Source organism: Leptonychotes weddellii, chromosome 4, assembly GCF_054177405.1.
Source record: "Leptonychotes weddellii isolate Sample4059 chromosome 4, ASM5417740v2, whole genome shotgun sequence".
NCBI classification, from domain to species: Eukaryota; Metazoa; Chordata; class Mammalia; order Carnivora; family Phocidae; genus Leptonychotes; species Leptonychotes weddellii.
The window spans coordinates 77394121-77420152 of NC_138372.1; the positions used below are offsets into that span (position 1 = coordinate 77394121).

Sequence of the window (26032 nt, forward strand, 5' to 3'; positions counted from 1 at the left end):
TGGGTGGCTCAGTTGGTTAAGCGACTGCCTTCGGCTCAGGTCATGATCCTGGAGTCCCTGGATTGAGTCCCGCATCGGGCTCCCTGCTTGGCAGGGAGTCTGCTTCTCCCTCTGACCCTCCCGACCCTCCCCCCTCTCATGTGCTCTCTCTCTCAGTCTCTCTCTCTCAAATAAATAAATAAAATCTTTAAAAAAAAAAAAATGTTACATTCATGATTAAAATTTATAAGCCTTATATTTCTTTTTTTATTACTTCTTTTTTAACGTTTTTTATTTTAATTCCAGTGTAGTTAACATACAGTCTTATATTAGTCTCAGGTATACATATAGTGATTCAGCAATTCTATGTGTTACTCAGTGCTCATCATGGTAAGTATACTCTTACATGCCTTATAGTTCTAACAGACTTTACTATAGTCAGAATTTTCACATTCTAATAATTATAATCAGGATTTAAAATCTGCCGTGAACCAACGACAATTTTATTTCACTGTAAAAGTATAACTATAATGTGTTGATTTTTTTTTTCATGGCAAAATACTTGTAACACATTGTAGAAGTCTCGGATATATTTTAGTAGAAATAGCCTAACTTTGGTAAAAGTGGGAATGTTTTGGCCCTCAGAATTCCGAGAAAGGCTTAAATATTAAATACTAAACCATGAGAAATAGGGATAGAAGCATTAGTTTGCTGGAATCACTTGTGTTGACTCACAAGAGCAGACTGTGCATATCTCTTCCCAGTTCCATGTTCAGTGAGATCACGTTGGTAGCTTAAGGTTGAACACAGTAAGATTGTTTCCCCCAGAAAGTCAGCAAACACCGCTCAGTCAGGGCTCAGCACTCCCAACCCCCAACCCCAGCCTCACACAGCCACTTGTTAACTATTACCATACCGCTGGATTTGAGCAGACATCAAGAACATACATCAGGGGCTCAAATGCCTCTGGAGCTTCTGTTAGAAATCTGAAAACTGCCTTTCAAGAGGTTGTCTTCTCTCAGGAAGACTGGCTTTCTTTCTATGGTGAGATAGTTACTCCAATACCTCCCAAGTTTTACATACTATCACATACTCTGACACCACAGAGAAACTCACTTTTTCTGTTGCTGTTTGAAAAATACTAGCAAAGATCTCTAAGTACTTAGATGCCCACCTCTGGGCAGTCAATTCAGAGGTGGGGGCTGGGGGTTCGGAAAGTGTTGAGGGATCATGGGAAATGGGGTAATATAAGAACTTGCACATCTTGGAGAAAAAGGAACCCATGTGTACTGTTGGTGGGAATGTAAACTAGTGTAGCCACTGCGGAAGACAGTATGGAGAGTCCTCAAAAAATTAGAAATAGAACTACCATATGATCCAGTAATTCCTCTACTGCGTATTTACCCAAAGAATATCAAAACACTAATTTGAAAAGATATATACACTCGTATGTTCATTGCAGCATTATTTACAATAGCCAAATTATGGAAGCAGCTGAAGTGTCCATCAATAGATGAATTGATAAGGAAGATGTGGTATTAACCATAAAAAAGAACAAAATTTTGCCGTTTACAACGTGGGTGGATATAGAGAATAAATCCTAAATTAAATAAGTCAGAGAAAGACAAATACCATATGATTTCACTCATATGTGGCATTTATGAAACAAAACAAAGAAAAAAAGATAAACCAAAAAACAGACTTTAACTGTAGAGAACAAACATAAGTTACCAGAGGGGAGGAGGGTTGGGGGATGGGTGAAATAGGTGAAGGGGATTAAGAGTACACGTATCATGATGAACATTGAGTAATGTATAGAATTATTGAACACTGTATTGTACACCTGGAAATAATATAACACTATATATTAGTTATACTGGAATTAAAATTAAAGAGAAAGAAAGATTTCAAGTTCAGTAAAATTTCATTTTGTTTTTTTGCTTTAGTGCTATCCTAGTTTCTAAAAGTACTCTCAATAAACTTGAAGACATAGGGGCACCTGGGTGGCTCAGTTGGTTAGGCGACTGCCTTCGGCTCAGGTCATGATCCTGGAGTCCCGGGATCGAGTCCTGCATCGGGCTCCCTGCTCGGCGGGGAGTCTGCTTCTCCCTCTGACCCTCCTCCCTCTCATACTCTCTGTCTCTCATTGTCTCTCTCGCAAATAAATAAATAAAATCAAAAAAAAAAACCAACTTGAAGACATATTATTAAAGAAAAAAAAAAGAATTTGCATATTCCAAAATAGCCATGCAAATAGGAATCAGTTTCCAGGAGGAGAGGAGAGAGACAGGACAGAGCAGGCAGTTCTATGATGTTAAGTGTTTGTTAAAATATAAAATTCAGCTAAATTAGAACGCAAAGTAGTTCCAAAACCAGCATTATTTATTAGGAGTTATTTCATTTTATTTAAGTTTTATTTATTTGTCAGAGAGAGAGAGTGCAGCAGGCAGAGGGAGAAGCAGAGAGCCCGATTCGGAACTCAATCCCAGAACCCCAGGATCATGACCTGAGCCGAAGGCAGACACTTAACTGACTGAGCCACACAGGCATCCCTAGGAGTTATTTTAAACATAGTTGAGAAACCGTAGTTTATGTAATACTTTAAATAAAACATCTATTTTTTAATGTGGTAATTTAAGTTCCTACAATGAGTTTATTGAAATGTGCTTTTTATTTAGGGTTCGAACTACAGTTCCGATTAGGCCCCACTTTACAGGGAAAAGCAGTTACTGTGTATACAAATTACCCATTTCCTGGAGAAGCATTTAATCGAGAAAAATTCCGTTCCCTGGAATGGGAAAATCCAACAGAAAGAGAAGATGATTCTGATAAATACTGTAAACTTAATCTTCAGCAAGCTGGATCATTTCAGTATTACTTCCTTCAAGGGTAAGTCAGGTGTTCTATATGTGGTGGGTGGGGGGAGTTAATTTATTCTATCCAGTTAAATTATATAGCTTGTAAAAAGTTATTATATAAACCATGGCAGTGCAATTTTTACAGGATTCTTTGAGATGCAAATATAATATGGTTCTTTTGTTCCTAGGAAGTAACTGTAAGACTCGTTGCAGGTTCAAAGTATTTTTTTTAAGTAAATGTTTGAATATTCTAGTCTTTTCATATAACTTCATTATAAGATGCTATTTGCTTGAGTGCCCATGTTATTACTGACAGATTTTAGTACACTTATTTTTCCTTAAAGCAACATTATTAGATGTTACATGTATTATGTTATTATGTAGAGATTAGAAAAGGATAAAATGAGGCTTTTCCATTGAATTTCATTGCAACTTTGTAAATGATTTTATGTGCTTAGAAATATATTTTTAAATGGGACAATTCACTTCCCATTAAAGAGTCCGACTATCAAATGAGGATTTTTTTTTTTTCCTATCATTAACTGAGAAGTTTTTGTTTTGTTTTTTCCTTAGAAATGAGAAAAGTGGTGGGGGTTACATAGTTGTGGATCCTATTTTACATGTTGGTGCTGATAATCACGTGTTACCCTTGGACTGTGTTACTCTCCAGACATTTTTAGCCAAATGTATGGGACCCTTTGATGAATGGGAAAGCAGACTTAGGGTTGCAAAAGAATCAGGTAATGTCAGCTATCTTTCTTTTCTTTTTTAAAATAAATGTAATTATCCTCTGTGATACAGATTTCAAAAGCTTTGATTCTCCTTTTAATTTTGTTTCTTAGTATATTTAGTAATATAAATAGAATCATATAAAGTTGTTAAGACTTAACCATTTTTAGTCTATAAAAATAGCAAATTATATGGTTCAACTCAGTAAATTAAGGAACTCCAATAATAAAACGAGATCATTATTATCTCTAAGACTTTTACTTTGACATATAAAAATTAGTAGCAAACTATTAAAATGTTTTGGAAAATGTATTATTATTGTATATAACTTTAATTCAACATTGAGTAACTGTCTTCCATATGGAAGGTGTGTGCTGCCCTATATACAAAAGGTATATGCAATGGATAATATTAATTTTCTACTTTCAAGTTGAATATAATATGAAGAAAGAGATAAGTTTACTGACATAATTGAAACAGAACACAAGTATAATGGAGCATTAAAAGTAAGAGCAAGACATGCTGATATACTTGTGGATATACATAAGTATATATATATAATTTATATCCAACAAATATAAATTGAACCCCTAATAATAACTAGGCACTGTGTACAATGATTTTTTCAAATGCATTATCTCATTATATCTGTCTTATATATGAGGACACTGATATTCTGAAAGATTTAAGTAGACTTGCTTGAAGTCACTTGGGGTACAGCTAGTCTTTGACTCCTTTTCTAGTTGCATGGTTGCCTTGCTATTTAGAATTACTTAAAGAAGTTTAAACTTGTATTTTGCTTAGTTTTAGTTTGTTTTTTTTTCTTACATTGGTCTTTGTTTATTTTCTTGTGTTGCAGGTTACAACATGATTCATTTTACCCCATTACAAACTCTTGGACTATCTAGATCGTGCTACTCCCTTGCCGACCAGTTAGAATTAAATCCTGACTTTTCAAGACCTAATAAAAAGTATACCTGGAATGATGTTGGACAGCTAGTGGAAAAATTGAAAAAGGAATGGAATATTCTTTGTATTACTGATGTTGTCTACAACCATACTGGTATGAGCTTTATTAACTACTTCCATTATTTTTGATGAAAATATTATATTCTGATTATTTTATTTCTTGCTGTTTTATATAACATAAATTTTGAAAACACAAATGATGCATAGGTGTCTTTCAAGTTAAAAATCACTTTATATAGTACCACTTTTTTCCTTTCAAAGAAACAGTGTTAGTTGAAGGTAAAATCAGCTTGTAAGTATTTTCAGTGTGATGATTATAAAAACAAGAGAGTGATCATAGAAGAGACATATAAGCACATATTTCAGCTTGCAGTATTAATACTTTGCAGACCAACATGTGAATCCCATATAGCAACAGCTCTGGTACTATAGTATATATTTGAAAAAACTGAATGTTATTTAAACAGAAAGTTATTGGTAAACTCTTAGAAGTTAAATCTAAAAATTATACCCCTTACATACTAGAAGGGCTTATTAAAGTTAACCCATTTGGATCCCAAGATTCTTCACCAATATACAATTCTATTAAATGTATCAGAACTTCCCAACTGATCGTGATCCTCAGGGAGATGATTGTTCCAATCACCTGTCAGAACAGCTGGGCCTGGAGAAGCCCCTGGCCATGATCAGCTTTCAGTTTAACCCAGGGTGCCTTGCAAATATTATCTTCTCTGTAAGCCACAGTGAAAACTTCCTAATATCTAAGAACTCAGTATTCTTCACTTGAAATTTTGACATTATTGATAATTACTTTAACATCTATAATATCATTCCCATCAAATTTATCAAACTACATAATGACATTATATGAGTTAGGATATGGGATAGGCAGCTGTAACAATGAGACAAAAACGTAGTGATATAAGACTGAAACTGTATTTCTTATAAAAGATGAGATACACATCCCCAGACTACTATAGTAGCTCAGTGGTAATAGAGAATGAGGTTCTTGCTCATGCTGCTCTAACTCCAACACTTTGCTTCCAACTCTTAATCAAATATGGCCACTCCAGTTCTCAGTATCACCTTCTACCAGTGGAAATGAGGAAGGGAAGTCATGCTTTTTAAGGGCATGATCTGGTGTGTGTGTGTGTGTGTGTGTATTGTCACATTTTATCAGATAGGATTTTTTTCTCTTGTCACACCTAGCTGTAAAGGAGTCTTGCAGTATAGCCTGTCAGCCGTATGTACAACTGAACCTTGGGAATTCTGTTACTAAAGGAACAAAGGGAGAAAAAAATTGGGGTACAGTAGCAGTCTCTATCAGAGACTATATTTCTGAGGCATTTGAGAGATTCTAAGCAATATAAAAAAGTAAACTTTGCTTCAGCCTTAAATTGGAAAGTGTTACAAATCATAATGTTCTTTCTGTGAAACAGGTTTTTATTATAAAGTTACCATCCAGGGGGAGTCAACTTCCAGATTGGCAGTGTGAGGGCTTCACAGACCCTCTACCCAGCAAAACAACTGGTAAAAATTATTTTTTAAAAAACTGTTTAAACTCTTTGGAAATTGTTCTAAGGGGATTCAGCATATGGAGAAGCATATAAGGAAATCTACTAACTCTCAGTAAGAGCAGTGATAGTCTGTGACATTTGAACCAGGACCTTCTTCTCCCTGCCCCAGCTCAGAATGATGGTAGGTCTACTCCTGGCAGGTGAAGCTGGGAACACAAGGCTCCTTTTCTCCTCAGCTCCCAGTATGGGGCTACAGTTGAAATGGTAAGGCTTCCAACATTTTTCATGCCTCTCCCAACTCCAGCACTCTGTTGCAGAAACTCTGTTCTGGGCAAGAACAGCTGAGAGGTCTTGGGCTCCCTTCCTTCATCCAACCCCACTCATAGAGGAAAAGCTTTACCCCATGCATGGCAGGGCAAGAATACTGGGCCCCAGTTGCCCTTGCCCCAGCTTGCTTGTGGGGTGGAGGTTCCATACCTGGAGAGGTAAGCCAAAAAACCCAGAGGTTACAGCTCCTGTCACCAGCTGTGGAGCAGTGACACAGGTGTTCTGTGCAGAGGAGGAGATGTGCAGTCAGAACAGAGTAAGAATGAAATTGACTTTATTTGGTACATAGCATGGGACGCTGTTGGAAACAATGGAGACTTTGGTGATAAACAAGAGGAGGCTGGTATCACCATGAGCAACACATGAAATCATAGGCTAGCTAGTAGTTTAACTGAGAAAACGAGGGAAAGAGACAGCTAAGAACAGTCCTCCTGGGGTCAGACAAGTCTCGGAGACTGGCATCAGAGATTATCCCTGCCAAGGAGTCCAAATTTAATTGGATCAGATTGTGGAGTAATTTATGCTCCAGCCTATTATCAAAAAATAGTAGCACAAAAGAGTAACAGCTAAGTGTGATTCCAGCAGAGGCAAGCAGTTTAACAAAGTTCAGGGAAGGAGACAGTTAAGAGAACCCTGCTAAAAACCACTGTCATCCCAGACTGACTGCCCGTGGCCACGGCTGCCCCTCTGAGTGGCAACATCAGTGGCTGCACACTGTAGGGGAAATAGACTTCACTGAAATAGTCTAGCCAAGTTACAGACAGCCAGCTAACAAAACCTGGAAGGAATGGGCTCAATATCCAGAGTTGCTACAATACGTTATCTAAATTGCCCAATTTGTAACAAAAAATTGAGAAATGCAAAGAAACAGCAAGGGTGACCCATACACAAGAAAAAAGCAGGCGACAGAAATGCCTTTAAAAAGTCCTAGATGTCATGCTTAGCCAACATAGACTTCAAAGCAACTATTATAAATATATTTAAAGAATTAAAAGACACCAGGTTATAAGCAGTAAAGGGGAGGATATGATGATGATATCTCATCAAATAGAGAGTATCAGTAAATGGAAAATTTTAAAAGTAACCAAATGGGAATTCTGGAGTTGAAAAGTAAATAACCAAAATTAAAAATTCACTAGAGGTATTCAGCACTATATCTGAGTTGACAGAATAAAGGACCAGTGAACAGAGATTATACATTTTGAAGATCAGAAGAAAGAAGATAAAAATGAACAGAGTTCCAGTGAAAGGTGGGACATCTTGAACCACACCAACATGCATCATGGAAATACCTGAAGGAGAGGAAAGAAAAGAACAGAGAAAACACTTGAAGAAGTAATGGCTGAAAACTTCCCAACCTTTAAAATTTGATTAAAAAAAAAATTAATCTACACATCCTAAAGCTCAGTGTACTTTAAATAACATAACAAAGATAGCCACACTCAGCATAGTAAAAAATTTGTAAGCCAAAGATCTAGGGAATTTTTAAAGTAATGCATACCTTGTTTAATTATGCTTCGTTTTATTGCACTTCTCAGTTACTGTTTGCTTGCTTTTTTTTTTTAATTACAAATTGAAGGTTTGTGGCAACCTGCATCGAACAAGTCTAATGATGCCATTTTTCCAACGCATTTGCTCACCTCAAGTCTCTGTGTCACATTTTGGTAATTTTTACCAACTTTTTGTAATTCAGACTTTTTCATCATTATATTTGTTATGGTGGTCAGTGATTTGTGATTATGACTTGGTGAGAGCTCAGATAATAGCATTTTTTAGCATTAAAGTATTTTTTATTTAAGGTATGTACATTGCTTTTTTAGATATAATCTATTGCATACTTAATAGACTATAAAATAGTATAAACATAACTTTTTTATACACTAGGAAACCAAAAAAATTTGTTTGACTTGCTTTGTTGCAATTTTCATTTTATTGCAATGGTCTGGATCCAAATCCACAATATTTCCAAGGTGTGTCTATATCTTGAAAGGCAGAGGCTGTCAGAGTTAATTGAAAAAACAAGATCCAACTATATGCTGTCTGCAGGCATAAATCTACACTTTAGATTCAAAGATACAAACAGGTTGACAGTAAAAGGATGGATAAAAATTTATCAAGGACTGGCAGCTTGGAGGTTCTCTGTCTGGTTGCTCTGGAGACAACACAGCTTTGGGCATATATATGGTCTCCCAGACTGCCAGAGGTGAATGTGATTTTATTTATTTATTTTTTTTTTTTTAAAGATTTTATTTATTTATTTTGAGAGAGAACACATGAGAGGGGATAGGGTCAGAGGGCAAAGCAGACTCCCCGCCGAGCAGGGAGCCCGATGCGGGACTCGATCCCGGGACTCCAGGACCATGACCTGAGCCAAAGGCAGTCGCCTAACCAACTGAGCCACCCAGGCACCCGAATGTGATTTTATTTTTAAGCCTGGCTTCCTAGGATTCACCCTGGGTTAGAGTAGGTTAGTGTTCACTCCATGTTTGGGTAGAGGTTGTGTTTAAGTCCCTTTGCCAGTGAGTTATCCTATGTTGATGGGTCTGTATGAGATATGAGGAATGTTTTCAAGTCTTTCCCATGTCCTATTAGAATTGCTTCTGAGTGGGTGCAGCCCCAGGAAGGCTGTCCTCTGCTTTCTCTTTCCCTGGTTCTGTTAAGCTTCTGTTTGTTTGCTCTGATGTTTTCCTTACACAATGGAGCTAGCAGCATTCTCTTAACTGCTCCCCACCAAGGTCTTCATTATTTTCAATGACACCTTTACACGTGGAATTCTTCACTCACTGTTCCAAATAAATTCAGTCCTTTCCAGCAGAGCCCTTTATCCTCATGGCCTTTCTCCCTGAGCAGAACACCTGTGCCACTGCTCCAGAGCTGGGGATGAGACCACTTTTCTCCAAGTACCATCTCATTCTGGGGGCACTCAAGGCAGGAGGTGGCAATCCCTGGTCTTCTCATTTGCCCTTCCCACGTGGAATCTTCACCCTACAAGTAAGCTCCAGCTCTCAGGGGCAATTGGAGTCCCAGTATTCTTGGCCTCCCTACAAGGGATGTCCACCCTACAAGGTGGGGTGGTGACTAGGTGGAGGAAAGGAGCCGAGATTTTCTTTGCCTGCCTGCTTGGAATAGAGCTTCTACAAAATGGGGCTGGAGGGAGTGAGAAACCTAGGCAGCCTGCCTCTCCCAGCATGAAACTGTAACCCCAGACTGGGAGTGGTGGGAAGAGGGAGGCTCCATGTTGGCCATGCCTACCTGGCATAGAGCTTCCATTAACACATAGCTGGTTGGGAGGGTTAAGGGAGCAGATTGTAGTTCAAATGCCACAGACACTTGCTATTCTTGACGAGAGTTAGTAGATTTTCTTGAATAAATGTTTGTCCATGTGTTGAATGCCCTTAGGACAATTTCCAGAGACTTTAAATGATTATATTTTGTAATTTTTGCTATTTAAATTGCAGTTTTGCTGGGGAGAATGTCTGCTAAGTTCCTCACTGCACCACTTTAGAAATCCATATATATTAAGATGTAGTTTGGTTTGACTTCTCATTCATGTAGAATTAGAAAAAAATACTTTATTAGCTAATGTTTAGAATTCCTTCATTTTACACTTGATTATTTCTTTTTTTTTTCTAAAGATTTTATTTATTTATTCATGAGAGACAGAGAGAGAGAGAGAGAGAGGCAGAGGGAGACTCAATCCCAGGACCCCGGGATCATGACCTGAGCCGAAGGCAGATGCTTAACCATCTGAGCCACCCAGGCGCCCTACACTTGATTATTTCAAAAAAATAAAATAAGCAACGAAGTTTCAGGATTTTACCATTTAAAAAATTAGGGTAGCCTTAGTATTCTTAATAAATGAAAATCCAAACTGGATATAATTATCATTACATTTTTCTCTTACATCTTGAATTCTAATAACTATGATGATGAATCTAGGGAAAACCCAGCTTGATTTGGATTTGGAGAATTATTAATTTAACTGTTATTACAACATCTCTGTTTCTTATGTATCCTGTCTTCATCCAAGTGTTCATTATAGATATAAATAAATAAATTATATATTACGTTATTTACTAAATAAATTACTGAAACTAAAATAATAATGATTTTTAAACTCTGTAAGGATTGTAATGGTGCTCAGCTGAGTGAATGAGGCATGAACACACTCATTTGGTTAAGATTGCAAGTTCTGAAGAAACTTGCCCAAATTCATTCCTGCCTGTATGACTTTGTCTGAGTTACTTATCTCTCTGTGCCTCAGTTCCTTATCTGTTAAAGAAACACAATAGCATGTCCTACACAATGTGGTAGGACATGAGGATTAATAAATTAGGATATTTAACTGGTATATGGTAGGTATTCAACAGTTGTTACTACTTTTTGTTTCATGTATATTGACCACTCAGCCTCCTCAGTATGAATTCAGGGGCATTACTCTATCTTAAAGATGAAACAGAATATGTATAGCTTTTATTTGTTTACTTAAAAATTAAAACAAATATTCTTTAATGTTGTAAATACTTGGAATACCTGGCAGAACTCCTCTGATTCTGATTCGAATTTACTGATACAAATGGATAGTAAGATGTAAGCTACACCCTTGTCCTTTGACTATGTTTCTTTTAGCAATTTCTCAGCCTCACTTTTATCAGTCTTACTAAAACAATGTATCTTATTAACCATTCAAGATTAGCTATACAAAGAGGTTGCCTGTGAGAGAACTGAGTTTTCTTCCATCAGAATTGTCTAAGCACAATAAAATAAAACAAACAAACAAACCCACCTCTCTAGAATGAAAAAGCTCCATGAGGACAGGAGCCTTGCTCACTTTTGCTGCAGAATATCCATCTCCCAGAATAGTGCCTGGGACAGATCACATTCTTTTTTTTTTTTTTTTTTTTTAAAGATTTTATTTATTTATTTGAGAGTGAGAGAGCACAAGAGGGGGGAGCGGGAGAGGGAGAAGCAGACTCCCCACTGAGCAGGGAGCCCAATGCGGGACTCGATCCTGGGACTCCAGGATCATGACCTGAGCCGAAGGCAGTCGCCCAACCAACTGAGCCACCCAGGTGCCCCGACAGATCACATTCTGAGTGATGTAAACATATGAATGGATTTTGAGTTAACATGCTGTCCTCAGGCAGTGCTACCCATCAAATACTTGGGTAGATGTGCCTGGGCCTTGGCTGGAGCTGGGACTGGTTTGAGATGTGAGTACTAAGAAGAGTGGGTGAGATGAGGAAGGACATGTTCAAAGAAAGAGAAGGACTAAAATGTAGCAAACCTCCCTCAAAGGTTTAGCAGAAATGAGAAGGACCAAAAGAGAGAAGGAAAAATAAAAAAACCACCAAAATAAAGATACCTTTTGTAAATCAAAGAAGTATTTTATAAATCAGTGAAGGAATAATCAGTAATGGCAAATGTTACAGAGGTTGAATGGATGAAGTTGAGAAAGTAGCACTAAATCTCATGATTAGGAGGCTTAGGGTAACGTCAGTGGAGTGCTGGATGCAGCAGCAGATTGCAGTGGGAAAAGGAACAAGACTGTGGGGAGAAGGTGGAAGCAGATTCAGGTTGGATTTTCTAGACATTTGGTCTTGATACTAATAGACTACAGAAGTCAGAGAAATAACTGTGTTTGAGTAGGATGTGTATTTGTTTGTATTGGTAGCCTTAGGGAGATACAATCATATTTAAAGATCCAGAGGAAGGAAACTCACCTCCCTACCCCTTCTCCCCGCAAAAATATAGGAAGAAATGATTATGCAGGAAAAAAGGTGTATATGACATTCTGAGTTCTGAAGATTGGGCAGAAGCCCTGTCTGGCTTGCAGGAAAGATGTTTTTCAGGCTTAGAAGGAATGTTCCAAACTGTAGTTGACTGTCAAAATGGACTAAGGACAAGGCCCTTCTTAACTCTCACAATAGTAAACATGTCATTACAGGGGTGTTAATAAGTCAGTGTTGCATCTTACAATTAAAAATTCCTACAACAGAAAAGAAAAATGTATGGTGAAGTGGATGACAGGACACCACAACCAAGAAATGTTTTTCACATTACAGTAGCATAAATTATGATAAATATTTTAAATTAATATCAAATATTTAATATAAAATGTAACATGAATATATAATATATAGTTTATGTAATATAATTATAATATAATATTTAAGTATTGATGTCTAATATATAAGAAAATGAGTGGTGGATGTTGATACTTTGTTTCATCTTTAAACTTAACATAGATACTAACTTCACTTTAATTACAAGATATTTCTTTATGTTTCCTTTTTATTTAAGCTGCTAATAGTAGATGGATCCAGGAACATCCAGAAAGTGCATATAACCTTGTAAATTCTCCACACTTAAAACCTGCCTGGGTCTTAGACAGAGCACTGTGGCATTTATCCTGTGACGTTGCAGAAGGGAAATATAAAGAAAAAGGAGTACCTGCTTTGATTGAAAATGATCATCAAATGAATGTCAGTATGTATAGACGAGTACCACACTAAAACAGAAAAACAAAATTTCTAAAGTACAAAGTAAATGTATGGTTGAAAATTATTTAGAGTCTATCTTTAATTTGATAAATAATATTTAGTGAAAAGATTTTAAATATATTTTTTTTAACTATTGAAATTTTTCAGTGCATTCGAAAAATAATTTGGGAGGATATTTTTCCAAAGATTCAACTCTGGGAATTTTTCCAAGTAGACGTTTACAAAGCAGTTGAGCAATTTAGAGGACTTCTTACACAAGGTAAACGATATACATTAAAACGTTCCTAGCAATTTTAAGAAGTTTATTATTACCCTTAAAGGGATAACCCTTTTCTCTGGTTAAGACATTATTAAATCTGTTATTATTATATATTTGTGTTACTATAAACTGTGGTCCTAGAAGCTATCTGAGAATTAGCAGAGATATCTAAAGGGCATGTCATAATAATACATAACATAATTATTTCCCTTGGGGACTGTTTCTTACTATTGGTTCCTTAGCACAATACTCAGAATATAGTAGAGCTCAATATGTGTTTGTTAAGTGCATGAATGAGAGGTAGGTAGAGCAGATTACTGCAGCTGCCAAAGGTAGCTTTTAACCTCTAGATAGCAATACCCTGTTTTTATTTTTTTTTAAGATTTATTTATTTATTTTAAGAGAGACGGGGAGAGCATCGGGGTGGGGGGAGAAGCACAGGGAAAGGGAGAGGGAGAGAGAGAGAATCTCAAGCAGACTCCCTGTTGAATGCAGAGCCCAATGCAGGGCTTGATCCCACGACCCAGAGATCATGACTCGAGCAGAAATCAAGAGTCGGACGGACGTTCAACTGACTGAGCCACCCAGGTGCCCTTAACCTTTTTTTTTAAGATTTTATTTTTAAGTAATCTCTATACCCAGGGTGGGACTCAAACTCACAACCCCAAGATCAAGAGTCACATGCTCTATTACCGAGGCAGTCTTTTGATAGATTATTTCCAGTTTTTTCATCATTCATTCAATACGTATCTTTTGAGCCACTTAGTATGTACTAGGCACTCTTCCAGGCATGGGGATTCAGTGGTGAACATAGCAAGCCCTTACTTTTGTAGAACTTATATCCTTATAAGCAATATTATAGAAAATATATCCTTGTATGTGTTATCTCTACTTATGTGAGTAAATCTGCAGGATAAATTGTTAGACATAGAATTTCTGGGTCAAAGAGTATACAAATTTAATGATAAATTTACAATACATATGTCCAGTTGCTTTTCAACACAAGTTGTACCAGTTTACATTATCATTAACTAAACCCTCACTAGTATTAGATACCATTAATCCTTATAATGTTTGTCAATCAGGCAAAACATTCCTTATTTTAATTGCTAGTTCTTTGCTCATTAGTGTAGTACCTATTCACATGTTACTTTGCCATTTATAGATCTTCCATTAATTGTCTATTAATGTTCTTTCCCTATTTTTTCTATTGGGCTGTTTGACTTTTTCACATTGACTTATTAATATTGCTGATTCCTTATTATACTGGCCTCAAATATGTCCTCCTAGTATGCTATTAATCTCTTAACCCTTGATTATGGTATTTTTTTTTTCAGTGTAGTCAAATTTGTCAGTTTTTATGGCTTCCAATTTCACATCATGCTTAGAAAAAACCTTCCATCAACATTGTTTTCTTAAAAAAAAATCTGTTTTCTTCTAATAATCTTATTTATTTTTTACATTTTACAAATGTTCAAGGGGCACATAGCTCAGTCAGTTAAGCATCTGACTCTTGATTTTGGGTCAGTTCATAATCTCAGGGTCATGGGATCGAGCCCCATATCAGGCTCCACGCTCAGCAGGGAGTCTGCTTGGGATTCTCTCTCTCCCTTTCCGTCTGCCCCTCCCTACATCACACACACACTCTCTCTCTCTCTCAAATAAATAAATCTTTAAAAATAAATAAATAAATAAATGTTCAATACACCTAGGATTTATTTTTGTGTGTTATATAAAGTATTTATTTTTAATCAAAAAATGGTATTGAGTTGATAATCCATCCTTTTATACTGATTTGTTGTACACCATTAAGACGTCATAGTGTAGTCATATACTAAATGTATGTGGATTTGTTATGTATACTATTCCAGTAATCTTTTATTCATTCTATCAATACTAAAGACTGTTTTATCATTTACACTAATTGTATAAGCTTTTCTTTTTTTTCAAACACTTCCTGGCAGGTTTTTTTTCTTCTTTTTTTTTTTTTTACGATTTTATTTATTTGAGAGAGAGAATGAGCAGGTGGAGGAGCAGAAGGAGAGGGAGAAGCAGACTCCCTACAGAGCAGGGAGCCCAATGCAGGGCTCAGTCCCAGGACCCTGGGATCATGACCTGTGCTAAAGGCAGACACACATAACCCACTGAGCAACTCAGATGCCCCCTTGGCGGTTTAATATATTTACTCTTCCAAATGAACCTCAGAAACTAAATTTTAAGAATCTGTTTATATTTTATCTTATTTTGTTTGTGCTTTTATAAGCCACTCCAAGGTCTCTTTAGAATAAGCCAGATATTAATTAGTTAATATAAAAGCAAGCCCAATTAAGGAGCGTACTTGATGTAATAAGCACTGGACGTTATATGCAACTGATGAATCTCTAAACTCTACCTGTGAAACTAATAATACACTATATGTCAATTAATTGATTTTAAATTTAAAAAAGAGTAATAAATAAAAAATTAATAAAATCAAGCCCAGTGGAGGCAGTCTGCACAACACCTAATTTATTAGGAATGAGTTCCAGAAAAGGGATGAAAATTCTTTCCACAAAACATTTATTTACTTTTTCATTTTTTATTATTATATAAGGAATATACTTCTTGGTAAAAAGGAAAATATAAAAACAAGCTTTTGTGTTTCAGAGAATGCAAAGAAAGTCAATTTGTTAATAAGACTTACTTTTGAAGGGCGCCTGGGTGGCTCAGTTGGTTAAGCGACTGCCTTCGGCTCAGGTCATGATCCTGGAGTCCCGGGATCGAGTCCCACGTCAGGCTCCCTGCTTGGCGGGGAGTCTGCTTCTCCCTCTGACCCTCCTCCCTCTCATGCTCTCTGTCTCTCATTCTCTCTCTCTCAAATAAATAAATAAAATCTTTAAAAAAAAAAAACAAAACTTACTTTTGAATAGAAAGCGATGTTTGAAGAAAAAGTACTCCTAATATTAGTGTATTTGGTAACACCTAGAAGGAAAATTGTACCACCAACATCTTAATGCCCTAAAAATTGTAGTAAGAGAATGCTAACTAAGGCAGAGAAGTGGGGCAGCGGTTGAACTGATAAGAATCCCTGTGTTTTTATTCTATAATGTTCTTCTTCTTTCCAGTCTGTCTCTCCCTCTCTTTCTGTGTGTGTGTGTGTGTGTGTGTGTTAGGTGGTGTGCAGGAAGATGGGAGGCAGGTAGGAAGGATGCTTGTAAAAAAACATTTATTTTTCTGTGAAAAAATTGTAAACTAAAAATTTGGTTATCAGTAACAGTTATAATCTCCTTGTGGATATTTGCACTTAAGATATCATCTTTCTTTCTTTCAGAAAATAGGAAAATAACAACCAAGCCTGATCCAAAGGAACACCTTAAGATTATTCAGGATCCTGAATACAGAAGGCTTGGCTGTACTGTAGATATGAACATTGCACTAGCAACTTTCATACCACATGAGTATGTTATGTATTTTTCCTATGAAATAAAGGATAATATCACTTACAAACCTTTATGGCTAGTATTAAAATCCTGAAAAGAAAATCAAATAAAGTAATTCACCATAATTCTACTAGTTCAAATGAATGATGTTTTCCTCTTTTTTCTGTGTGGTGGACCATGGTCCTATATGTGTATATAAAATTTTTTACAGTTGAAAAACGTCTTCAGCCATTAATTAAGATCCTGATGAATATGTTTAAAGTTTCAAATAAATAAATAAATAAAGTTTCTATGACCCTTGTTAGAAAATTTTTAAATACAGAATTTTAAAACCATTAAATATTCAGTGTGTATTGTTCTCTTTGCTCTAGCAAGGGCCCAGCTGCAATTGATGAATGCTGTAATTGGTTCCGTAAGAGAATTGAGGAGTTAAATTCAGAGAAGCATCAACTCATGAACTATCATCAGGAACAGGTTTCACCTGCTTTTGAACTGTTTTTCTTTGAGTCTTAATGTTGTTGCTTTCACTGACATATATAATTTAATATATATATAATTTAATGTGTTCCAGGCAGTTAATTGCCTTTTGGGAAATGTGTCTTATGAACGTCTGGCTGGCCACGGCCCTAAATTAGGACCTGTCACTAGAAAACATCCTTTAGTTACCAGGTATTCCATTTCTGTTTTCTTCTCATTTCTTCTCATTAAAGGTTAAAAATTGAAAATTGCATTTAACTTTTTGAATTAATCTGAGTGTTTTCCTTCAATATGTGACTTCAGTACATTTTTTAATTGAAATAGAAGTTTTGATTTGGTAACTAGGGTTAATATTAATTAATTTTGTTAGGCCAGTCCTTAAAGAAGCTATCATCAATATGAATCAATTTACAATGATTACATTAATGTTTCTGGAGGACTACATACTTACTAGTAAATTCCAAAGTTAATCAAATTGAGCCAGCATTTAGCTCCTCATCTTGTAGGTAATGTGCAGCACAGATTAGGCAGCTGAAGTGTAGTAAAAGCTTTTTGCAAAGTAACATCAATACTTCAGTGATTTTCTTAGTAATTTTATGAGATTTGTAAATTTATTATTTAAAATGTTAATCAGATAATGCTATAATGCTGACTTTCCATTTCTCAAATCTTAGTAGATTTACTCAGAAAGTCTTCTGGAGATTTTCGACCTATAACAAAGTTTATTTCCTGTAGTGTAAAACTAATCTTTATTCTCTTTATGAGGGAGGAGGTTTAATTTTAATAGTACTAATTTAAATTCTCTCCAAAGAATCTCTCTATATGGATTTAATATTTAATTTCATCTCCATAGATATTTTACGTTCCCATTTGAAGAAATGACCCTCTCCGCAGAAGAATCTATGATTCATAACCCAAATAAAGCTTGTTTTCTGATGGCGCATAATGGATGGGTAATGGGAGATGATCCCCTTCGAAACTTTGCTGAACCTGGTACATCATTTTTGTTAACTTTTCTGTGGATAGGGAAAGAAAAGTTTACAGCAAGCTCAAAATTTAAACTGTTTCATTGACTTTTTTCCCCACTAAGCTAATAGTTCTTAAACTATTTTATCACAGAGGTGCATTCAGTTCAAGAGAGAAGAGAAGGGTTGGACAAAAAGGATGGGATTCATCTTTTCCTTTCCCCTCCTAGTCCTTGTATGTTCAACTAGAATGGCTTTTATCTATTTTGTATTATGGTTCTGAATAAGATTTTTTATGGTTAAAAATTTAATCTGTTGCATTTTAAAATACATTTAAAACCACTGCTATTATAATTATATTGCCATAAGAGATATTTTCATTCATTAGCCAGAGGGGTATTAAGGTATTTGAATAGCAGTTACACTAGAAACTAATTTTAGGTTCCCCCTCACTCCTAGCATTTTATTTTTCTACAGCTATTTCTTTGCCAGAAAGAATTTTGCTGGGGACCCATCAATATGTTTTTCAACATTTAGAAGTCTTTTTGAATGACTTTAAATTTAATTCAAAAATCTCCTTTTTTTTTTTTTTAAAGAATGTACTTTGGGTTTAAGTATCTCTGCCTTTTCCTTTCTAGTCATTCTAAATGAAAAAAGGCATTCTACTATATGCTGTAGATTTAATGTAACTAGTGCCAAAATGAGTAACAAGGTGGAAACACAGCTTTAAATGTTTTAGACAGAGGGGCATCTCGGTGGCTCAGTTGGTTAGGTATCCAACTCTTGATTTTTGACTTGGGTCACAATCTCATGGTTGTGGGATTGAGCCCCACATCAGGCTCCACACTCAGCAGGGAGTCTGCTTGAGATTCTCTTTCTCCCTCTCCCTCTGCCTCTCCTGCTCATGCTCTCTATCTCTCTCTCTCTCTCAAATAAATAAATAAATAAATCTTTAAAGAAGAAATGTTTTTGGTAGAACGCTGTCTTCAAAGGGCCTGTGATATTACTATAACTGATTTCCTTTAAAAGAAGGAACTTGATTTTTTTTACGCTAAGTACACATTTTTAGGAGAGACTCTAGGTTGAATTTTAGCAAAATAAATATGAGATATAAATTAATATTAATTTTTTAAGCTTTATAGATTTAGATACCCATACCATTTTAGACATAATTTTAACCAATATATGGTTTGTGGTAGAAATAGTCAATGTGATTTAAAAACAACGTTTCCTTGAAGTAAATGTTTTCATGTTATTTCTTGAACCATTGAAAGCAAGCTCCTTTCTTAACAGGCTCAGAAGTTTATCTAAGGAGAGAACTTATTTGCTGGGGAGACAGCGTTAAATTACGCTATGGGAATAAACCAGAAGACTGTCCTTTTCTCTGGGCACACATGAAAAAATACACTGAAATAGCTGCAACTTATTTCCAGGGAGTGCGTCTTGATAACTGCCACTCAACACCTCTTCATGTAGCCGAGGTACAGAAAAACAATTCATCTACATTAAGCAAAGAAATGTAGTATTCTTTCCTTGCTTTCCTTAAATAAAATATGCAAGTATGTGTTTCCTCTTGCTAGTTAGACACCAGCATTGATTTGGTGGTAGTATTTAACACTTCGGCATAACTTCTCAATTCTAACAAAATCTTTTTGATGCGGTTGTTATGGAATACTGGGCTATAAAATGTTTAACGAGTTAATATTTTTATTTCAGTTTAGGGAAGTAGATCATATTGTCTCTGATAATATATACATAACCATATTGCCATGCATATTATTAAAATATTACTAATATTTTCTTACTAACTTTTAAAGGGTTAATGTTAATATTTTAATAATATGCAAATATCTATCTTAGTCTTGTTATTTTCTGGTTGGTTGGTTTTAATATAATAGACACTGAAGTCGCTTGTTACATATGATATTATTTAAGCACTAACATTACAGTATATTGAAGCTTATTTTAGCCTCATTGATTCCATTTTTATTGATTTTTATAAAAATGTAAGTGTAAACATAAAGGCGGTTTATCCCTCTTTGGGCTTTTTACAGAAACTGGGGCAGTGCCAAAATTTATAGCGTTATCTTCTAACACCACTTTGTAAACACAATTTTCATCCTATTTATAAGATCTTTGATAGCTTCCTAGTGACAACTTAGTGTTCTTTGGGAATGTAAACTTACCTGGAAAATATCTATTTGTTATATTAAGGCAGTATTATAATGAATATGTTTCAAGTCCTATGATGAAAAATTGACTTGATATGGAAGAATTTAGTGAACATTAGTTAAGGTGGTAGAACATTTTTTAGCTCCAAAAACTAGCAGAGGTTTTTCCTTATTGTACTCTTAGCAACAGCAAAATATATATATAATTGTAAGATTATTATAACATTTTGGCAAAACAGAAAATTAAAACTCAATTTGCTTGATTTTAAGTTACAAAATCTTCTAGGACCCTACTTGTTAGCTGATAGAATTTCAATTCTTTTATTAACCTTTGTGCAAACATTATGTTAAAAAAATCAGAACCAATTTGATTTCTGATTAAGAATTGATTGCCACGGGCGCCTGGGTGGCTCAGTTGGTTAAGCGACTGCCTTCGGCTCAGGTCATGATCCTGGAGTCCCGGGATCGAGTCCCGCATCAGGCTCTCTGCTCAGCAGGGGGTCTGCTTCTCCCTCTGACCCTCTTCCCTCTTGTGCTGTCTCTCATTCTCTCTCTCAAATAAATAAATAAAATCTTTAAAAAAAAAAAAAAAGGAATTGATTGCCATTTGTAGGAAAAGCTGGCTTTAGTATAGTTAGTCAGACCTAATCTTTGCAATAGCTAAATGATTCACCAGCAGGGAATTTACCAATAATGGCCTAGTCAAAACCTGCAAATTATTAGTCTGGTTAGAGGTTTTAAAAACAAACCCACATAAAACAGGGTGAAAGCCTAGCAGAATCACAGTGTTATGGTTTACATTTTTTAATGTGACACTAACATTTTTCTTCTTCCTTTTTTTCCTCTTTCTGTCTTTTTATCTTTGCAAAATCTAATCTTCCTTTTTAACTGTTTTAATCTCTTTATAAATTCTCGTTTCCTATGTATTGGTGTGTTTTATGTTTTCTTACATATGCACAATTAAATTTATTTGGAAATTCTTCTTGGATTTCCATTTTGTCTTGTTCTATGACATTTTCCTATGTCAAATCCATGCCTAGTCTTGTCTCCTTTCCTTCCCCCCACTTGCTTTTCTCTTTGTGTTACATTTGTGACTGTGCTTTTTGCAGTACATGTTGGATGCTGCTAGGAAGCTGCAACCCAATTTGTATGTAGTAGCTGAACTGTTCACAGGAAGTGAAGACCTGGACAATATCTTTGTTACTAGACTGGGCATTAGTTCCCTAATAAGAGGTAGGCTTGCTGAAGTGTATTTCCCATCTAAAACTTTAGTTTTTATTTAAGTAGATTAAAAGGCATTTAATAGCATTATATACAAAGTTTAATAATTTTCAACATAGCTAATGTTCTTTTAAGTACTCTACACAAACTTTTCTCTAACTCAGTCTGTTTTTATCAGGAAAAATTTCCACTTTGGGGTAAAATATCTCATTTTAAATTGAAAGACCAGTAGGATGAATTGATGACTCATGAACAAAGCATTTTTTTGTTTATGAAAATATACAAATCTGGTTTTCATCTCTTACTTGGATAGATGATATAGTCTTAGATTTTTTTCCATAGATCTTATATAACCAACATCCTAATAAACAACATATGTTCCCTTTTACCTACATGAGCCATTTCTCTGGCCAATTATAGAGAAGACTTTGTGTCACTTAAACTAATAGACATTTGTTTAAATGTTTAAAGCAGTTTTATTTTTGATAATATTTTTGTGGTCTTTTTTTGGAAATTTAGTCTTGATAAGAAACCTAACCTCGAACAATTATAAGGAAGATTGTTAAAATATTCTGTGATGCTTTGCAGAGGCAATGAGTGCATATAATAGCCATGAAGAGGGCAGATTGGTTTATAGATATGGAGGAGAACCTGTTGGATCCTTTGTTCAGCCCTGTTTGAGGCCGTTAATGCCGGCCATTGCACATGCCCTGTTTATGGATATTACCCACGATAATGAGTGTCCTATTGTGGTAAGCATCTAATCTGTTTCTTGTATTTACTTGTTTTGCTAAACTCATATGTGGAATTTAAGAAACATAACAGATGAACATAGTGGGGAAAAAGAGAGAGGCACACAATAAAACAGACTCAACTAAAGAGAACAAACTAAGCGTTGATGGAGGGAGGTGGGTGGGGGATGGGCTAAATGGGGGATGGGGATTAAAGAGGGCACTTGTTGGTGAGCACTGGGTGTGGTATGTAAGTGATGAATCACTCAGTTCTACACCCAAAACTAATATTACACTCTATGTTAACTGACTGGAATTTAAATAAAAACTTGGGGGGCGCCTGGGTGGCTCAGTCCTTAAGCGTCTGCCTTCGGCTCAGGTCATGATCCCAGGGTCCTGGGATCAAGCCCCGGAGCCCGATGCGGGAGCCTGCTTCTCCCTCTCCCTCTGCTGCTGCTCCCCGACTTGTGCTCTCTCTCTCTCTGTCAAAAAAATAAATAAAATATTTTAATAAATAAATAAATAAATACTTGAAAAAGGAAAAAATAAATAATGTTTTGATCTGATATTTAGTGGCAATATCCACATACTTCAAAATCACATCTTAGATTTATAAGTTTGTGGTACAAAGTTTTTGAATGTTTTGTTAGTTTTAAAGCAAATTAATGTCAAAAAATAATAAAATAAAGCCAATTAATGTCTTATAGTGTGTAACTATGTAACTGTCCTTTTACTTCATTATGCCATAGGATGGCACTTTGCATTTGAAAGAAAATAAACCTTGGGGGTTTTTTATTGTTTTCTAGCATAGGTCAGAATATGATGCTCTCCCAAGTACCACGATTGTTTCTATGGCATGTTGTGCTAGTGGAAGTACTAAAGGCTATGATGAATTAGTGCCTCATCAGGTATGTCTTTGTGTTGTTTTTTTTTTTAAATCCACATGGCCAACGACTTTGAGCATTTTTACTAAAAGTTCTTATTATAATTAAAATGTATACATTCACTTTGTTCAGATTTCAGTGGTTTCTGAAGAACGGTTTTATACTAAGTGGAATCCTGGAGCATCTCCATCAAATACAGGTGAAGTTAATTTCCAAAGTGGAATTATTGCAGCCAGATGTGCTATCAATAAACTTCATCAAGAACTTGGGGCCAAGGGTTTCATTCAGGCAAGAAACTAAATTTTTGTAAGTTTCTTAAGGTTCAATTTCAAGTAAGTCTTTCCAGTTTGAGCGCTGACGTGTTTTCTCTTTCTCTTTTCCAGGTGTATGTGGATCAGGTTGATGAAGACATAGTGGCAGTAACAAGACATTCACCCAGCATTCATCAGTCTGTTGTGTCTGTGTCTAGAACTGCTTTCAGGAATCCTAAGACTTCATTTTACAGCAAGGAAGTGCCTCAAATGTGCATCCCTGGTAATGCAACTTAAAAATGTTATTGTGGTTATAACACAGTGCAAGTGTGGCTGTAGTTGAGAAAAAGAATTCGAAATTTTGCACTACTTGGGGCACATGGCTGACTCAGTTGGTAGAGCATGCGACTCTTGATCTCAGAGTTATGAGTTCAAGCCCCATGTTGGGTGTAGAGCTTACTTTAAAGAAAGGAAGAAAAGGAAGAAAGAAAGAAATTAAGACTGTGATCACGACCTGAGCCAAAGGCAGACACTCAACCAGGCACTCTGGGATGTGTTTTTATAATTGTCAAAGAAGAGCTGTGGAGACACTATAATTGCTATATGTTAACAAAAGAGAGAAATTACTGAGTATTTAGAAAAGGCTTCTCAAGGGAGGTGGAACTTTAGTTCTTGAAAGATGTAAAAAAAAAAAAATTCATATTAATAGGTGTTAGTAAGACTATTTGGGGACCAGTGAAAATATCTATTTGGTTGAAATAGTGGAGTGACAGAAGGCTAGGAAGGTAATTGAGAAGGGATTATGAAAAGCCTTAAATATTAAACTGTTTTCCACTTTGGTTTATATATGGGTATGTATGTACATGCACATACACAAATCCACACTTAGACATACTGCAAATATACATGTGTATACACATATAAACACATGAATATACATATATATTTCCTGGGTATAAAAGAAATACATGTTTGTTTTATGCAAAGTAGAAAATAGGGAATGAATTAAGAGGAAAATAAAACTACTTTACCACTCAAAAAATGTTAATATTTGAGAATATTTCCATAACAGGAATTGTTCCAAGTAGTAAAAATGTAAGTTACCCCGGGCACCTGGGTGGCTCAGATGGTTAAGCGTCTGCCCTCGGCTCAGGTCATGATCTCAGGGTCCTGAGATCGAGTCCCGCATCGGGCTCCCTGCTCCTTGGGAGCCTGCTTCTCCCTCTGCCCCTCTCTCTCTCTGTCTCTCATGAATGAATCTTTAAAAAAAAATGTAAGTTACCCCAAATTAATTTCCCATGGTCCTGGGATTGAGCCCTGTCTCAGGCTCCCTGCTCAGTGGGGAGCCTGCTTCTCCCTCTTCTCTCCGCTCATGCTCTCTTTCATTATCTCTGTCTCTCTCCCAAATAAATAAATAAAATCTTTAAAATAAATAAATAGGGGCGCCTGGGTGGCTCAGTCGTTAAGCGTCTTGCCTTCAGCTCAGGTCATGATCCCAGGGTCCTGGGATCGAGCCCCACGTCGGGCTCCCTGCTCCACGGGGAGTCTGCTTCTCCCTCTGCTCTCCCCCTGCTTGTGTTCCCTCTCTCGCTGTGACTCTCTCTGTCAAATAAATAAATAAAATCTTTAAAAAAAATAAAAATAAAATTAAATTAAATAAATAAATAAAAACACGTCCCTAAATCATATCCTTATTATTGCTAGATTTTTTTTCTAGATGTGTGTATTTTATTTCCTTCCTTACTGTTATATATATTATAGCAAAACATTCTCCTGTGCATATAGCAACTGTCCAAGTCTGGCAATTAATTGAGGGGATGAAGATTCCCATAAAAATCATCATATTCTATGTTGGTTGCTAGTTATTAAATATGTATTACTCCAGTTTTTAGAGATTATCAACTTGAATAGTTTTAAGGTTAAATGTTCATTAGTTATTTTTAACTGCTTGCAAGTGTATAGTCAGTAATCTTGTCTGATTGTTGCTAATGTACATACACAGTTTCACATGGTTGCAGTCAGTGTGAACAATATATCTCAGGTTTTGTTTTGGTCATTGGTCGTTATTAAAACATTTCCATTTTGTCACAAAATTGTGGTTTTCATTATGTTAAATATTTTGTATTTTATTATGTTAGTATTCCATCTTTAATATTCTTTAGTATGTTTGGGGCACCTAGGTGGCTCAGTCGTTAAGCGTCTGCTTTCAGCTCAGGTCATGATCCCAGGGTCCTGGGATTGAGCCCCGCATCAGGCTCCCTGCTCCGCAGGTAGCCTGCTTCTCCCTCTCCCTCCGCTTGCCGCTCTGCCTACTTGTGCTCTCTCTATCTCTCTGTCAAATAAATAAATAAAATCTTTAAAATATATATATATTATTTAGTATGTTTAACAGTGAATATACACTAGGAATAATTCTTTTCTTTTGAACAATTTCTTAGTAATTATTTCAAGGAGTAGAATTTCTGGATCAAAAGGTACTGTTACTTATTGTCAGATTAATGGCTTTGTAAATAACTTAAATAATAAAATTCAAGTTTTATATATCCTTTGACTCAGCAATTCTGCCTCTAGGTGTATCTCTGAGAAACTCTCATATGTTCCATTAGAAGACAGGCACAAGAATATATCTGGTATATTCACACAATGGAATACTATTTGGCATTTGAAACAAATAAGTTGCAGCTTATGTAGCAGTGTGAACAAATCTAAAAAATACAGTGTTGTTTAATAGAAAGCAAGTTGCAGAAATATATATATATATATATATATATA

The 26032-nt window shown here is 35.7% G+C and overlaps 1 protein-coding gene across 1 annotated transcript in view; it reads left to right on the top strand.

Annotated features, from left to right (window-relative positions):
* Positions 1-26032, top strand: part of AGL (amylo-alpha-1,6-glucosidase and 4-alpha-glucanotransferase) — a 54751-nt gene that overhangs the window by 13193 nt on the left and 15526 nt on the right. Inside the window, exons 3-18 of the mRNA XM_081817100.1 lie at positions 2658-2868; positions 3411-3577; positions 4426-4629; positions 12683-12864; positions 13030-13141; positions 16452-16578; positions 16932-17034; positions 17132-17229; positions 17891-18030; positions 19296-19483; positions 21283-21406; positions 21983-22146; positions 22932-23033; positions 23142-23297; positions 23393-23548; positions 24333-24355. Coding sequence (XP_081673226.1) covers positions 2658-2868; positions 3411-3577; positions 4426-4629; positions 12683-12864; positions 13030-13141; positions 16452-16578; positions 16932-17034; positions 17132-17229; positions 17891-18030; positions 19296-19483; positions 21283-21406; positions 21983-22146; positions 22932-23033; positions 23142-23297; positions 23393-23548; positions 24333-24355 — 2257 coding nt within the window. The remainder of the gene's footprint in view (positions 1-2657; positions 2869-3410; positions 3578-4425; positions 4630-12682; positions 12865-13029; positions 13142-16451; positions 16579-16931; positions 17035-17131; positions 17230-17890; positions 18031-19295; positions 19484-21282; positions 21407-21982; positions 22147-22931; positions 23034-23141; positions 23298-23392; positions 23549-24332; positions 24356-26032) is intronic.